Source organism: Phaenicophaeus curvirostris, chromosome 18, assembly GCF_032191515.1.
Source record: "Phaenicophaeus curvirostris isolate KB17595 chromosome 18, BPBGC_Pcur_1.0, whole genome shotgun sequence".
In the NCBI taxonomy this organism is placed as follows: Eukaryota; Metazoa; Chordata; class Aves; order Cuculiformes; family Cuculidae; genus Phaenicophaeus; species Phaenicophaeus curvirostris.
In genome coordinates this window covers 5,497,349-5,515,804 of record NC_091409.1, presented here as the reverse complement: position 1 = coordinate 5,515,804, position 18,456 = coordinate 5,497,349, and the positions used below count along the sequence as shown (strand labels likewise).

Genomic DNA, 18,456 nt, shown 5'->3' with positions numbered 1-18,456 from the left:
AAAAGGAGAAATTGGGATAAAATACTTCACATGGGCTGCTCTGACATGCTTTGGTGCAGGTCTCCTATCCGGGCAGCCTCCAGGGAATATAACAAGCAGCCCACAGAAATACAGAGCCAGCCTCCGTGGCTCGCTTACAGCGGGCTTACTGGCAATCAGAGCTCAGACAGCACAATATTTTGGGTTATTTTAAATGATATGTTGAAAGCACCTTATCCCAGAGAATGAAAAAGGGAAATGAAAAAGCTGTTGTGTGTAATTAGCAGCTCCTTTTGATGAATCCTTTCCAACGCTACCACCTTTCTGCAAATACTTCGCTTCTTGAGGAACGATTTTGACAGAGCCAATATGGGCAAAACTTCAGAACAGGATTACAAGAAAGAAGATGAATTGTGAGTGACATCACCCATTAACCTGGGCCAGAAAACTCTCCCCAATCTCCATTAACTCCTGAAATGCCTGATGCACAGCTATAGTGAAGACCAATGCAAAGGGAAACTTGAGTTTTCCTTACTTTAAGATCATAACATTCAGCATTTATTCTGTTCTTTCAACAATATACACATTCAGTGCTCAATACTTATGAATACCCTCTATCCAATTAATACCCCATTAAGCTGCACGCCTGCAGTGACTTTATCCTCAGACCACTGTGTGGTAGCTTTTAACTCCATAATACCCTGGCATTATTAACATATTAGACTACAAGGGATTGATCCAAAGCTCACGGAGGTTAATGAGGGCTCATTAAACTTTGAATTAGGCCCTAACTGCTCAGCAAACACAAAGCGAAGTGAAACAGTACGTGTCGGATAAGATGACAAAGGGGGCAGTAAACTTTAGGGTGAAATATTGAATGCTGATCATGCCAAAGGAAGGCAATAGAAGGGAATGTGTGCAGAAAGCATCACGGGAGAGAACTATGATTTTCTTACACCCAGTATCAAGCAGGATGGATTTGTACCTATATAAACAGATATTGCCGCACCTATCTCTGATGCGATTTTGTCATTGTATACTTAGACATAGCATAATATTGACATTACGACTTTCCCTTAGATTTTGGTTTTGAATTTCAGCTGGGGAATATCATACTAGAGACTTGAAATCAGTATGACTCCTTCCCTAATTACTGATTAATCAAGAGCTAAGGTTGCTTACATAAAAAGTCATGGGGAGAAGGAGGAAGTCTCATTAGGAACAAGAGGGTAAAAAAAAAAAAAAAAAAAGAGAGGGAGGGGGACATTTTAACAAGTAGATGGATACAGAAAGAGAAGAAAAAGAGCTGATTTCCTAATAGCATGTTATACTTGAATGTTAAATTTTGCATTCATGTCTAATTAAAAAATTATAAGAAATTTTTTAATACTTGCAGATACCATGGGTTATGTTCAAAAGGAATAACAGATTTTTTTTTTCTTTTAATGACTTCGAATACATATATGTTGTGTCATTCTGTCCCTCAGGTGCTCAAAAGACGCAGCAGCTGTTTCATAAATTTTGAATTGCCTTTTCCTTTAGCATACAAAAATCTGCGCCATAAACATAACACTGTCTGAAAAATATTCGGTAAACCCAGACAGTTGTTGGAAATGCTTCCTCCGATATTTAAATTCCTCTCTTAACAGGAGTTTCCCTGCAAAAACAGATGCTAACGAATAGTGTTTTTGCCATCAAGCTGAATGTGAATGCTTTGGTGCAGCATTTTCTTTTTTCCACGGAGACATTAGAGGGTGCATTTCCCATCACTGAAAGAAAACTGCCACCTCGCTCCTCAATTCTTTGCTTCCAAATAATAAATAACTGCTATAATCTTCTGTAAAAGATTTATGCTCTGATGATGTCTGATTCTTCTACTCTAATTTCTTTTTGTTAGATGCAGTTGAATGCCATTTACTGGTAAGTAAATTGTGTCATCATTTCACTGCAAACTACACCACTGAAAATACACGCCGGCCAAACATTTATTTTTGCTCTCCAACTCACAGAAATCCTTTCAGAAGGCTGTGGGTTAACCAGCAACACTTTTTAGTGAAGACCCTTAATTTCTTTCCCTTTACATACATGGTCCCTTCCAGTGATGTGATTTCAGAAAGAACTCTGAGCAGCTTACAGTGCTGTCAGAAACACTGCCTTTTAGCTGCCACACTTTTAACAGTGACTTGGAAATACAGCAAATTGGCCATTTCCACTGAATTTTCTGTGGACCCATAGTAACAGAGCACTACATCTCTGCCTCTGTCCCCAGAGGAGTTTCATTAGCAGAGGGGGCAGCTGGAGGACCACGGATCGTCAGCTCCTCTAAAGGTGCAAACCACAGCTCCTACATCCAACCTTTTCACAACAACAACGCGTGCCTTTCATTTTTTGGACAGAAACAACAAGCTTACATAGCCTTTGTCCTTCTTTTAACCAACCCACTTTTCATGACAACAAAAGGACCTTATTTACTTAAATAAATGTTATAGCTCACAAAGCCCTGAACCACAAATCAAACAAATAAGTCAACTGCAAAACAGGCTGAAAGGACTGTAAACCCAAGTACAGACACAATAACCTCCTCAGGTCATGTAATGTTTTGATTAAAATGAGTGGAGATTATGAGTGAAACAAAAGCCTCAGGAAGGTGAATCATCCCAGCAAACACCTGCCAGCACTGCAGCATTTAAAGGCCTATTAATATTTCCACTAGAAACTTTTGGTTATAGGCATTTATAACTTGAGTCACAGAGGCTTAGTCCTGGCCTCCAAAACACAACCCCCAAAGTGGAATTACTCAGGCAGGGCTTTGCTAGGGGAGGGCACATGCAGATGCTTCATTATGATGCACCTGAATACTCTGCATGGCTCTTTTTTCCAGCTGTAACTCATATATATACATATATACACACACACATAGTCATCCCAGAAACCACACATGGACCTAAAGCAGAAAAGAGACCCCCTTTACGTGTCACATGAAAGTTTTCCGAACCATCACCTTACTGGAATAACAACCCACACTGAGTCTTCATTCCCAGCTTGCCTGCTGATACCCAGAAATGGATTGTTGATGCAGCACAACCCTGCATAGCACAGGGTCTTGCAAGGGCTATGTAAGGCTGGGTGCATGCTCTGCAGCCCTCTATGAATTGAAAATGACACAAGCCACACCAAATCCTCATTTTCACTCTTTTGCTCGCTTACTCTCTCTTACCTAGGACACTTGAGCTTGGTTAGAGCAGCTTCCTTTGCTTTCCCCTCCAGCCGCTTGTAGTTGAGCCCCATAGCATCCTCCAAAAAGGTCACTCGCCTTGAAGCCCTTCATCACCACCTCTCTCTCACCCTTAATGCAGCATAAACAACCTCATCTCTTCCTAGAGGCTTTTTATGCAGAGTACCAAACGGTCAGCTGCAGCCAAGCACACCTCATTCTCCATGGAGAGGACAAAGCCTCTGGCACCTGTGGGTAAAGCCCTGCCCCTCTCTAAGGGTGAGTTCACCCTGCCCAGCTGCCTCAGGGTCTCTTAAAGGATGCTTGAGTTTCTGTTAGCTCCTAAAAGGAAAAGGAATTCAGTTCTCTTTGCCTAGTGCCAAAAATATGTAACCAAGGTCTACTGGCTGGCTTTTTAAGGCAGGCTTCTGGCTTGGTGTCTGCTATGGAAAAAAAGGAATATGCTTGCATGACATATGGGAAGGCTTGTGTGCGTGTGTACATCTGGAAGAGTGATCTCTACGCTTGCACTACGCACAGAGAAATGTAAATAAAATCAGGAATCTAAGAAAAATGACAAGCATGGCCAAAGAGGTTGGTACTGCATAATGCTGAGTGCTTGGTTTCAACCCAGTAAGGCACTGTTCGTGTCCTCAGTCTCCAGTCTGAACAGACTCAGAAGAGCCACTGGAGCTACTTAAAGGCTCAGATTTAGGCACGTACTTAAAATGTCTGCTGAACAAGGGCCAAAATGTTCAGCACCATCTGCAGATACCCAAACTGCCTTGGGCAAAATGTTTCCCTTAATATAATCCAAGGTTTTGTTTGTTTGCTTTTAAGTTGTCTAACTGTTCGGATAGGAGGAAAATGTCCTTTAAATTAAGGAAATTAGCAACAAATATGAATGCTATTAAAATATGGTGATTATTAAAAATATGGTAAGAGCTATGGGAAAGAACAAGTTGCAGAGAAATGGGGCCTTTAATGAAGCTGCTGCACATCCACTCTTTGCTGTCCCATCATCTAACCACAGCTTACACCTCTCATCAGTCTGCATTACAGACAGCTGAGGAAGGATTTAGGTGGTGACACCTTTTTCACTGTAAATCCCAGCAGGTATAAATAAAACAATTAACTGCAGCAGTGTGAGCTTAAAATTAGACCAAGAGTAAATTCTCTAAAATCTTAAAAGCTGACATCTGAAATTCCAGGGTGCTGAATTTAATTCTTCAGCGGTGCAGACAAGCAAGAATATATGCAATAGTAAAAGAAAAAAAGCGTGGATGGGTTTTTTGCCTCCTATCTCACTCCAACCTGATACAATGAATTTCAACAACAGTCTAGCTGTCAAGGTTCTATCTGCACCATCATTCTGCAAATCCAAACTCACGCCCACACAGTGCCACTATGTCTTCAGGACTCCATTTCAACTCATCGAGGAAGCCAAGTCCCACAGCAACCTATTACTAATGTGTGTGATGAGTGTTAAATAATAAACTACTGCAGCAAAGAGGCAGATTGCAAGTTCTCTGTCTCTGCTCGGGTCTCAGCCTTTTTCGTTATTACTATTTTTCTCCGGAAAAGGCATGAGCAAAATCAAAGCTTTTTTTCTTAGCAAATTAACCCACTGTTTTTGTGTACACTCTGTCTTTACAGATTTTCAATAGCTTTCATGAGCTGTGTACATTAGCTCTGACTATGCCTTCCTGTCTTTGCTTCTACACATAATGACAGCCATACCGAGCAGCTATTACAGTTATCTCACTTTCTGGAGAGGATGGGGATGTAATGATATGTTGCAATATGTGCAATGGAGTCTTACAGCTAAATACTCTTTGGAGTGATTGATGAACTATTTTACAGTACGCTTGGTACAACAGTTCAAGGCGAGGGGTACTTATCCTTCTGTGCTTCCAATATTTCCTGTTCCCGAGGTGAACCTGCAGCGGAAGCTAAAAGGTAAAGGCTGGATGGAAGTGGTGCTGGAGGAATTGACTGAGACCCAGCAGAGAAAGGGAGCTGCTGCTTAGTTCTTGTCTCATGGCAAACAAGAACCTTTGAATTATTGTAAAAACAAGCCTGTGCATTAGCAGACCTGATACACAGGTGCAGCAGCTGAACTCAGACACAAAATGAAATGACTGAACATAACCATCAATAAAAGATTTCTGAATACTCAATAACATCTGAGTCCATTATGAGATTCTTCAGATAACCCAAGGACAAGCCCAGATGCCGATAACTGAAGAGTGCTGCTCATGGCCATGGCAACAGCACTGTGGTCTTGAACAAAGCCACTCATCTTTACTGTCTCAGTTTCTTATTCGCGAAAGAAAGACAATCCTTACTTATGCAAACAGATTGAAAAGATCAGATCCTGTACAGAAAAATACGTAAGCAAAGACTGTATGGATCTAACATATAATTTTTATTTAGCAAGCAGAGAGTGGTTGGTGGTGGGGTTAGGAACACGTGCCAGTACATCCCACCCCACTGCCACACAGGGATTCCAAGTGACTGTGAAACAGTTTAAAACATCGTACATGAGGTCAGACCAAAGGCCTGTTATCCCAGCACCCTTGTGTTTTGACTCACTGCACCCCAGATTTTTGCTGTCCTTCATTCTTCCTAACTTCTCCATTTCTCATGCTTGCAAAATTGGTAGGAACATGATGGCTTTCCTTTCTAGGGAGCTATTAGCACGAATCTGACCAGGATTTGTACCAACAGTGGGTCATCATCCGTGTACACGGATGCATCATATTCTATGACACCTTGTTCTAAGTGCCAAGTATTGATCCTGTAATGATGCCACCTGGCCCTGACCTGACTTTAACGCACATATAAACAACCAAGCAAAAAAAGTAACATCTTGAGCTTCTGCTTAAACCTGAAGAAAATCAGAAATATTATCAATAAATTTTAACACTACTGAAATTTCATGCTGATAGTCCCTGATCAGAGAGGGGGTGCTCTCATTGCTCCCAATGGCTTCTGGGAATGTCAGTTTTTATGTTGTGGGGGAAATTCAAAATTGGTTCCATTCCTTGCACGCAACTTCCAAATCACATGGTATTTCATGATTTACAGTTTTTTTTTAATTATTATTATTTAGTGGCGCTTTTTTCCGCTCATGGTGCTATTCCCAAAGAATCGTGGAAAATAGCAGGTTTTTTAGCTGAACTGGGCAATAAGAGTCCTTAATATTTGTCAGCAAAGTGTCAATCACCTTAAAATCCCAACCTCCCTCACAACAGTTCTCCATCAGTAAGTAAGGAAATTCTTCAGAACCACAAAGCACCAAATTCCCCCTTCAGTCTGGATTTGAATGCATAAATAAACAAGGCTCTTGCATTTATTTCTGCTAGAAGTTCGTATTATTCTATTCTGCAGTAATGGAAAAATGCAGAGCACAGGCAAGACTTAGTGTCTGAGTTTTTGCTGCAAGACTTATGTCAGTAGAAAGGCATTTGTGCTCTTGGGAATCAAAGTGAGATTCACCCATTTGTGGCAGGTGTTTTAAGCACTCAGCCTAACAATCTACCCACGCATGGCACTACAGCAATTCAACGACTAAATTAAATCTCTGAATATTAAATTAATGATGGAAATCTAAAATATTAATATATTCTAATTGAATATTCTCTGATAAATTATCTAGGCATTCTCAGCAATTTGATTTTACTTTCATTTCTTAAGGAACTTTCAGCTGCATAAATACAGCTATTAAAGCAATTCAAAAAGGGAACATTTTCTGCTCAGACAAGAGAACTCTAAACATAAAGAATCTAAAAATTTCTTTCATATGATTGATTAAATCATAGAGCCCAAGACAGCTGAATCATTAAATGACTGCTTTCCTTCAGTCCCTCTGGCTTTAGCAAGGACAGTATAAATTCCCCATGGGTCTGAATACAAGGAAATACAATATGTATAATTACAGCACAGGCCTGAATGCTGTTGTAAGAGAATTTCAAGTGGAGCGTTTATGCTGTAGCTGCACTTTTCAAGCCATAACGCTGTGTGTGCGCGTGCACGTAAAGCCCATAAAGCACTGGGCATCTGCTTTCTTCGACCTAGATTCCCAAATGGTATATGCTGGTGTAGCCCTACCAGCTTTGGCAGAGAGGCATGAATTCACATCAGGATCTGGCCACCTATTTCTATGAAATGCCGGAGATTAAGAGTGACATCTTCATACTCCAGGGAGAACACAAACAAAGGAATATCATTTGAGGAATATATATATATACTGTGTGGTATGTATTTACTTTAAACTGCCTGCTTATAAAAAATGTCAAATGGATGTGTCAAGAAAGTAGCAACCTATCTTATTTCCCTTTCTCCATTTATCCCAAGCATGCCGAGTCCTGGTTTGGTAAGACACACACACAGAAGACAGATCAGTATCAGAGCTGAGATGGTGGCAACACGAATGCTTAATGAATCATGTTCTTGCTAATCTTTCTCTCTTTGGTGTCAGGTTGGTTTATAGCATGAAATCACACTCAAGAGCCAAGAGCTGTTGCCATCTACCATCCTTTAACCAGCTTTCAGAGGAAGGCTGTGCCTCTGCAAAGCAACAAAAAGTCCACATGTGCCATCTCTTCTCCATCTTCTGGGTTTGCTCCTTCTTATCTCTGTCTGACTGCCACAATAAAGATCAAATTGCCTAATTTCCGTATTTCAGCTGGCAACGCTCACTGGGTACCAAAAATGAGACGTACTGAGAGCCAGAACTAGCAATTCTATCTTATTTATTTATTTATTTTGTGATTGGTAAAGGCAAAAGAACCACTTGTTCCCGTGAAGAACAAGGAAGGTCTAGGCCTATTTGTAATCAAGGCTGTCCACGTCTCTCTCAGGAAAAATCAGGTCTGATGTTCTTTGGGAAGCATTTGCAGGGCCTTTTCTCAACAAACCTTCTCTCACCACAGACAGATGCCATCTGTCTTGCAGCTGGGAGTTAATGGATTCTGAACTGCCAATTTCACAGCGGTAAGCAATGTGGCTGATCCAGGAGGCATGAGGGATTTCCTACAATAAAACTATTTAAAATAGGTCAAAGTGCATGCTGAAACAGCCGTGATGAGCACAGGAAATGCCAATATTGAGGGCTGACGGTTCCAGCTAGTGGGGGTTTCACAGCTTGATGTACCTCATGTATCTCCAACAATGACTTTTGGAGAGCTGTCTCACCACACCAGTTTCCTGCACAGGGATAGGCATGGCACACGAACAGGCTGAGGAGCTATCAATTTCACCATATAGCTCAACATCTGCTAAACCCACCCAAGAGTCCACTGCGAGTTTTTCCAGCGTGCTAAGAGAGCTCTCTGTTCCATTAACATGCACCGTGCTGCACAAAACCCACCCAATCAACGACACCTCCGCCAAGAGGCAATCCAAGAGTCTTCAGGTATATTACCTTCCACCAACTTTCCAAACCACTTCAGGACTTTCTGATTAAATTTACATAAAAATGCATCCTTCCCTCTTTTTCCTTGTTATACACATTAGATTATTTCTAGTATTCTTGTGTCTGAGATTACCAGCACTCAGATATGAGAGGGCATGCTGAGCCTCTAGCATGCAATCAAGGTGGTTTGTAAGAGCACCAAGATCCTGTCTTGGTCATCCTCAGTGGATTTGCATGCCAGTGTAGTGAGAAGAACAAGTTGTTTATCATAAGAGATCTTATGGGTAAATATGAAATTTTTCATTTCCAAGGTTAATAAAGGGAAGCTGGGAAAATTAGGGTCTATGCAGATCAAGTCAGAGACAGGCGGCTCATAAGAGCTCTAGAAAGGTCCCGGAGATAAAGTTGGAAGTTCAGAGTACTGGTAAAGCTAAACATGGTTGCAGTGGTTGATAAAGGAGCCTGGTACCTAAGTGTGCCATGACCATGGGCCACTTCTGCACGAGACTGTGTCTTGTAAACAAACCTTTTCATGAAGCCCAGCAAGATGGGCCAAGGCTTCAGCCTTGAAAACTGACTCAATGTGCCCATTAGAAGAAGTTAGAGACTTGCATGTGGATCCAAAACCGAGATACATTTTGGAGTTCAAAAGAGGATGATTAGCTAATAGATAATTAGATAATAGATAATTAAGAATTAGCTACACATGTACTTAAAAAGGATGAGTCAGTGAGAAAATAGATGGTACTCAGCAAGGGTGCAACTATTTAGTGTATCATTATAGTTGATCGGTGTGCCTGCATGAGTCATTTACTTGGGGAAGGTTGGGGATTTCATATTGTTCTTGTATTTTTAATAGGCATTTTTATGGACCTTATAGTTATAATAATGAGACTACCTGACAATTAGTAATGAAATTATCCTCACTACAGTAAAATATTTCACAGCGTGTAAGATAATATTCCTAATACAAAGGTAGAAGTGAAGCACAAGGAAATTGAAGCCAAGATTTTCAAAAATGTTTGCAAAATAAATAAGCATATATCAATACAATTTGATAACTTTTCTTATTAAAAAATATATATTTAGCTCATACACGTCAGATGTTCATTTACACTCTTTGAAGAATAAGTAAATTTTTCAGCAACCAAAACTAATCAGAAATTCCTATTATTATTTTTTACATATTATTTTTTGGAAATACATTTCCTAGTTAGTGCAGTTGATGCATATGAACAAACATGGATGTTCCCTTGAAAGAAAAAGCCCTGTAATTAACCGAGGGTTTTTTGGCAGGAATAATGTTGTGACGTCTTCCTTTTTTCTTTTTTTTTTTTTCTGAAAACTTTTTCATTTAATGTATTTTATCAGAATGAAATGGTTTAATGAGAAGAGAATTACAGCTGATCCCAGCTGAACCAGACAGGACTGCATTTTGAGGTATGAGGCTCCCATCAAGCTGCATTCACCTTTCCTATCATTTAAACTTCATTCAGGCACAGCCTTGCTAAAAATACTGACAAGTAACTAATCAACTTCCATAAAATGGAATTTTTACCTTCACAATAGGAAGCAGGAGTAGGAGGGAACCCAAAAGATTTGTCTATGCATTTCAAATTAGTCTGACCTATAAAAACGCAAACAGCAAGTGGTACTATGAAAATGTACTTCTGGTAGATCTTTCTGCTTTTTTAATATACAGATATTTCATGCCATCCCTTCCTCTCCTTGGAGACAACCAGAACCAAAGATACCATAACGGAGGGACGGGCTTCCGTGAATTATACCTATAAAATGCAACCTCAAGCAGGGCTCTCCACACCAAAAAAACTTCAGTGTCCAGGAACCAGCGTTAGATTTAATGCTTTACATAAACAAGCAGAGAAAACTGTGACAGACTTCCGTACAAATGAGATCTGAGCTGTAACTTCACATGTGCACTTCTAGCTCCAGTTTGTGAGCAGATGGACACAAAAATATTCAGCGCCCAAGTGAGCAAAAGCATGGGAAATCAGATCAAAACTGTTACCTAGATTTAGGAGACGGCAGAGTGCTCCAAGGCAATCTAAAGATTATGTGGATGGAAATAATCAGATAGTGCTGGTCTTTGAAGATGTTGATTTATCCTGTTCTGGATAATTAAAGAGCAAAGTCTAACGGAGTAAGCTGTAACTCCTGCTAGGAATCACCTGAGTTTCACATTCAAGGGCCAGCAAACAGGCCAGATGCTGCAGATGAGCAGAAACTCAACCTGAGCCTGAAACATCAGGGGTCTCTCGCCTAATTGAGTTGCATTTTTTGTATGATCTTCCCTGTCATTATGATACTTTCTGTGTGTCAGGTGAGAAGGAAAGTAGCTCTTTCTAAGCCATTTTTTAATTCTCCACCCCATTTTTTTACTTCAATTTCAGTGTTTCTCCTACCATCTGTATTTAAAAACTGCATTTGCACATATCGCTGACAATCTGGGAGCTCCATGTTTCCATCAGCTAGGTTATCTTTCCAAGGTTACTGACAGTTTAAATGATTAATATCAATTCTTCTGTACCTATATAAAATTTATTATTTGTCACTTTCATTAATACTGGAGTTTTGCATTCCTGAGTCCTTCTGTTTCATCTCCAGACTGTAGGGGGAAAAAGTGCCACAGAGATTTCAGTAATTATACATCAACAAATTTGCCATAGTAAGGTGGTGCCAACCTGTCCTCTCGCTGTCTAGTCACAGCTCAAAAGAAATCAGCAGGGAGTGGGACAGGTCGTAAGTTCATTTTGCAAGTACTCCACTTTATTTTTCTCAAGAATCCAGGAATTAATCTAAAGTATTAATCCGATTTAGGAAGAAAAGTTTGACACATTAGGTTATTCTCCTCTTCAGATGTTTCTTCAACAATGTATTAATCGGTCACTTCATATCGTGCACAGCTGACCACACAAAGACTTCTTTGCTTCCCTTCCTGTTGCTCCAGGACAGACATAAAACCATCTGCCACCTGGTACTTTTTCATCCCTTGTCATACTTCTCTAATTGGACAAAGAAACGACACCAGCAATTCAAGTGAACCCAATACTCGGTGAATTGCGAACATGCACCTGCAGTCATTGCATGAGTCACTGCAAGGTTCATCTGAACTTCTAAAGGACTTGGCAAGCTCCTTTTTTCCTCCCAGACACGGTTTGTGCAGAAAAGTATCAGCTAATCACTGGGAAACAGGTAATGATGACAACTCATTTGAATCTAGGCACTGTTTCAAGATGACTGCGTGAACTTCCTAAGAAGAGATGGCAATGACACACCACTGTTCCTCAAAATTAGTCCTGAAATTTTATAATTGTCACCATTTTCTTCTGAGGGAAGAGTTGTAGAAATCTGCCAGGGAATTATTTTTTCTACTGTTAATCTTTCTTCTGCTCCAGAAACTGAAACCAGCAACCGCAAGTGGAATAGCCACATGTATTTATATTTTGCTAACACTTATCAACAGCAATAACATATCAACCAAATGTGTCTGCCAAAGGCCCCTTTCCCCCTTCTTTTTCTTTTCCCGTCATCCAATAACCATCACAGAAAGCCATGTGGGTGAACTTGATCTCAGCGATCATCCTCATAAAGAAAGTAGCAACATACAGAGGCTGAGGGATCCATCTGCAGAGGAGGCAAGCAGCCAACCTCCTCGAGCCCCGCCACGCATCTGTACTCTGGCTCCGTGAAGCAAGGGAAGGATGCAGCACCCCCTCGTCGCTGGGTGTCATCAAACCCAACTTTACACCTGCAGCCGTTTTCTGGATGACAGCACGGGCAAAGTGCCATCTTGGCAGCAACGCCAGCGTCTCCCGAGAGACTGGCTGGAAGGAGGCGATTAGGCTGCCGTTGGAGCTGGGGGAGGGAAAACCGGGGCAAGTAGCTTTAGAAAAGAAGTGTTCCAGCAGCATGTAAAAGGTAATTTTTCTTGCACGAGGGAGGAAAAACAGAGAGCCTGTGCTTTGAGCCACATTTCCCATACAGTGAGCTTGGACCACATCTACTGCTTCACTAGACCCGCTCCGAGATTACCACTACTATTATTATTATTTTTATTTCTTTTCGTAACTTACTCGAACCAGCTGCTGCGGAAAGGGTCCTCTGGAGTTTTCTGGCACGTTGATTGGTGGGATGACCCAGTCTCGCTTTTGCCGTCGCAGGCCGTTAACGCTCTGATGCTGGCGCCACGGGAGAAGAGTGTCGCTCTGCTGCTGCACCAGTTCTCCCAGCACAGTCTTCCTTCCTTTTGGCTGTTTTGGAAACAAGAAAGCAAAACCAGTTAGTTTCTTCCACACTTCTTAAGACTTCTCCTCACAGCAGCGCTTCCCTGTGTGCAAATGGTCACATGTAACTGTGAAAATTATTGTTATTAACGTGATAGATTTCTGCACCACGAAGACACAATATGCTTTACTGGCAACTCTGCTGCCACTTCATTTTCACAAATATATGGAGCTGTCACTCTCAAATCAAGATGCCTCCCAGAATATATCGTCTTCATTACACCAGCTGCAGGGAGCTTTAGCGGCACATTGGGGTAAAGAAGTTTCTGCAAATTTCTAATAAGAGCAGCCTACCGGAACGCACACACACACAAAAAAAATAAAAAAAAGGAGAGAATTCCAGAGAGAATTCCTTTACGCTTTGTGTCATGGGCTTAGTTTTATACTATGAAGTTACCCTACTCCTTGGCATTAGCAGGGATACAGAAAGCTGAAGCCTGAGGTTCTGCAGACACATCCCACCGAAGCAAACAACCTACAACCAGGGAAGAGTCAGCTCCATAGCTGCAAAGGTGAATTGGTTCTTCTTCTTAGTGCTTCGTGAAGAATGAGCTGGGCTTTAACCACAAATTCCAAATGCACATCTCCCCATGCAGCCTGGGAAGTGCAATGCATCTCACTTAATAATTTCTATTATTTGGAAAATAATTGCTTTTGAGTCCTTCGTGATTTTTTTAAAACAATGAATTCTGCCCACTTTGGTGCTGGACACATTAAAGTGCACAAGAGACACAATGGAAATGGGGAGACCAGGGTTTGGACTTAAGAAGTCTGGTTCATTGTAAGAAAATTTCTGCCTTGCAGAATGATGAATCAAAGAAATGTAGGTTTGGAGAAGTTCTTCAGAGGTTACCCAGTCCCAAAACTTAAATACTCAGTGGCATTCTATGATTCCAGGGTTTACTACTGGAAAGTCCACAGAAATCAGAACTATCAAAGACAAGCTTCATTCACCATATGGTGACCTGCACTCCCACTGGAAAACGTTTGAACTTTGATAAATCAGAAAGACCGTAAGCCATATTCTCTTCATTTCAGCTAAGATACAGCGGGAACACTATTCTCTGCATTTTACGTATTTTCTCAAGTCACCTCACCATAAAACCAAGAGCCTAAACCCCAAGAACACTATAGGAAAAACCTGAAATTTTTTTGAGGCTTCTGCAATTTGAAGCCACACTCACTTTTTGTCTTACTCAAAATGTACAAATTCAAACATCCTACAAACATTTGCAAGCCTATATTTGTAGGTGCTGATTTCAGTGGAAACCACTGCTTCAAGGTTTACGGTTTGATGTAAATCCATCTATTAGCACATTGCAATTCTTGGTCTGGAAGTACAATAAAGAAGGCAGTCGCCTAAAAACTATACGGTATATGAAATCTAAACAGGATATGGAACCAATTGCTTGCTCCAAAAGTTGGGACATTACAGCAAGAAGGCCACTCATTCAGCTTGACCGTGGCTCTGATCTATGTTAACTGTAGAGGGCAGATACCCGCTCGCTGCAACGGTTGGAAGTACGTGTGCAAAAATGTGGCTATTTTACTGCAAACTGTTAAAAATCAGCCAGTTCCAGAGCTGAATTTTCACAGAACAGACAAATGTAGTCTTTTTCAGTCACACACAGCCACGATTCTCAAATCCTCTCTCATGCTAACCCAAGGTGACTGCTGTTTTGTGTTTGCCTGAATGCTGTTTTACACACACCTTCAACAAGCATCGGCACTGAGCTGCTGCACGATGACTACACCGCTGTTCAATATTTACCTGTTGTTCTAAAAATACTCACTTAAGGGTGTAATGAACAAAGAAACAGCATCATGATGTAGCAGTGTATGATAGGTAGTGTTGAACTCAGCCTTCCTATGGGATGCAATATACTATATCCAATTGAGTTTTCATCTAAAAAGGGTTTTATCACCAGAAAGTTATCTTTTCTGAACATCAATGAAAACAATGCTATCTAAAAAAGATACCCCAAAAGAAATGTCAACATGAAATAGGACTACCAAACACGAGCTACAGAAAAGTGGATATCCCCCCCTTTTTTTAAATTGGATTGTTATTCCCAAATGGGGATCCATTGAGAGCAGGTATTTGGATCAGTTTATATAATTGGCAAGTGAGCGTGGGGACAGATTATGAAAGGATGGTCAAATAATTTGTGCTCTGCTGAGTTTACACAGAGGAATGAGTCTGAACTAAAGACAGACTTGAGAATTAACACGAATCCCAAAGCTCTGTGTATACCGAAATAATTAGTGTCAGCTCAGCAAGGCAGTACCAGCCTTTTTAGTCTTTATGAAATATTTGCTGGCAGGTGACTAGACAGTGACTAGCTTGCTTGTCACTCTTGATGATGTTTTCCTACATTAGAATAAATCATCAACATGACTCTGAATTCAGTATGTAGAATTTCAAAAGCGTCTTGCAACAACAAGATGTTGGTTTTTTTTAAACAGCTCTTTTTTATCTTCATTTGTTGACGATGCATTCTCATGACCTTAATTTCTCTGGTGTTGTTTAAATACATTGTACATGCTTTCTGCTGTTTAAAAGCTGTGAGACAAACGCAATAACAAAGTCTGGTGAGTACAAATGCCAGAACTATTCAGGTCTCTGACTGCAACATCCCAGACATCTCTGGAATAATAGCAATGGCTAACCGCAAGCCCTGGAAAACTCTCCTGTACTTTCAAGCTTGCAAGGATATAAAGATCGGAAGCAAACTCAGAAGCAAAATGTGATACTAAATTAAATTAATTCTAAAGTACAGTTTCCAATTCTGTTTTTTTTTTTTTGCTGAATAACAGTTCTTACTGAGATAGCAACTGCTCCTTCTTTCATGGCCTTACTGCCCGTATGCTTTCCAGAATCTCAGGCAGAGATTTTCGAAAGATAAAATATTCCTCTACCTTTTGTAGTGTCATCAGAACACAATCTGTCCACAGCCGTTCTCACAATCAAATCCAGCACCTCCAGCACTACTGCTGTAGGTGGTTTCACTCCTATTGCGTTTGTGAGGTGCCACCCCTCCTCTTACATATGACAAAAGGATGACGGGTGTTTGCAGCAAAACAGTGAAGCACGTGCCCAGTAAAAAACTCAATCCACTCTCCTCAATGACATCTTACAGGAGTTATTTCCAGTCCCTTTTCAGTCCAGCACTGCATTTAATGATAGTGAGTACTATCTGCTGCATTCGGAAGATGACATGTAGTTAAACCTCTAGGGACTGTCAGACTTCAAAACCAGACTTATAAAACTTTACTCCAAACCCGTGAGGCCATATGGTGCTCCATCCAACTCCATCTACGCCCTGGCACTGACAGTAGAGGGAGATTCCTTGTCTACAGTTAGCACTGGCAATAAAAGACAAGTCAGAAGAGCCTCCTAGTTAGTCTATAAGCTCCTGCCAGTGTAAGTCTGGGGCTTGTCAGTCTTTCATTTGTTGGGAGACTCAACCCCTACTCACAAAAGAGGCAGAAAAACAATTCACTGAAAGAACCGGACACGTAGGATCCCTATAGCCCCTCAAGCCCTATCCTGCTCGTGAAAAGAAGGCTGTGAGCCACTGACTTTTCACTAGCCCACAAATAAAACCAGTGAGTGTGAAGAAACACCAGCTTTCACCTTCCGCTACAGTTAGCAGTAGCCAGTCTCGCCAGCTGGCACGTCTCCCCTCCCAGCCAACCTGACTTTGATATCCGTCAGCCTCTGGCTACAGAGACATCTGGAAGTTATTATCCAGCAGAGCGTATCACAAACCCATTTACATAATATAATATCATATTTTGTGTTCCTGCTTAGCTGAACATTTTGGATCACTGTAATGTTTGGGTAAATAAGCCACCATTCTCTGCATATAGATAACAGTGCGTCTTAGGGTACATTTGTTGGAGATTATTAATTTTATAGGGCTCAATCCACGAAACAAAATGCTCCAGATTCAGCAGTAAAATATATTATTCTTGCAGTTGGAATAAAAAGCACCTGCGATAGGGGGAGAGGTAATAAGGCTTTTATCTCCTATGTATCAAAATTATTTACGATTTAACTTGTGTTTTATTTATACGCCAGTCATTATTTTCGTAGGATCTTTAAGACTTCACACTAGACATTTTTCAGAAAAGAAATAATACTTGGCTTCTTTTGTTTCTAGTGTCACTCCAAGGGTTTAACTGAGGCAACATGTTTTTAATATATTTTTATCAATACAAGAGGATACAAAGCCACCTTTAGTCCAATGCTCAAATACATTTCCTTTCATCTCCTGTATAAAAACGTATTTTGAAAACTGGTACCATTTTCTACCAAGGAAAAAATTGTATTTAAAAATATTTAATCTGAAGCATTTTTGCTTGTTTCCATGGTAGCTGCAGAAAGGACAGGAGAAAATGATATTTACCAAACAGAAAATAAGACAATGAAAATATAGCTTAGTTCTTTAGCAAAGGGAACATGAGAGTGCCGCAAAATAAACATTTGCATGAATTCTGTTCTAAGGAGACAACATTTTGCTGACATCAGGGACGGCAGTGGAGGACGAATGAGCTCTTTTTTCCCAAAATGCACCATTTCGCCACTTTTTGATCTTTTAGCAGAGAGAGATATTTCATTTCGTGTTCTCATACAGTATAACGAAAGGGTTGCAGAACAAACAGCAAATTTATTTATTTTAGGGTAATTGATTCTTTTTTATTTAGGTCATTGCTGAATTTGCCAAAGTTGGAGACAGGAAACAAGTAGTTTTAGGAAGATCAGACCCTTTATTTTAGACTTTAATTTATTACAGTCATTCTGTGTGAGGCTATTCTTTAGGAACTGCCCAGGTAAGGAATCCATTAGCTGTTTTACTCCTTATCCACCTTCTAGAAATCTTTTATGCCTATCTATATTAGCTCTATTTACTAATAGTTGTAAGCTGTGGTAAATTTAATCAACGATAGCTTCACGTCATGTCCCATTACCATCACGGCATAATTTGCTACTCATGAATGATTTGTGTCAAAGTGCTCTGAAAACTAGTGTTTTAGCAGCAAGATGTTCCAATGCGCATAGTTCTTCAGCAGGGGCATTAAATTAATGTGTTTGCAGAGAAGCCGCTAATTGACAATGAGACGTGATTTTGGCAGTAGACTTCCACTTTAAAGATAATGAACAGTGTTCAGATACAGAGAAGAACCCCCTCTGCTCCTAAAACTATACTAATAATTTCTGGTATAAACAGGAATAGAGGGAACCAATCCTGACAGGATATTTCAAGTGCCAAATCAAGCTGTTTGATCATTACGACTTACAAAAGCAAACAGTGGAATCTCAGCGTTTGTGACCTTTATCAAATCTGGCTACGTACAGTCAGGAATGTTATGTTTGGTTAGGAACTCATTAAACAAAATTACCTCTCCATTCATAGAAACCATACAATTACAGTATAAAACATTTTAATTAAATCAGCTAGTTAAGCAAAAATTCATTACTTTTTTTTTTTTAACCAGCTAGCAGTGGGGTTGCATAGAGCAGTTCACATTAGAGT

At 40.4% G+C, this 18,456-nt stretch overlaps 1 protein-coding gene across 2 annotated transcripts in view; it reads right to left on the bottom strand.

The window, feature by feature from the left end:
- The window catches only part of CDH4 (cadherin 4), a 430,462-nt gene that overhangs the window by 144,448 nt on the left and 267,558 nt on the right, over nucleotides 1–18,456 (bottom strand). For both annotated transcript variants that reach the window (XM_069872039.1, XM_069872040.1), the window contains exon 4: nucleotides 12,707–12,883. In XM_069872039.1, coding sequence (XP_069728140.1) covers nucleotides 12,707–12,883 — 177 coding nt within the window. The remainder of the gene's footprint in view (nucleotides 1–12,706; nucleotides 12,884–18,456) is intronic.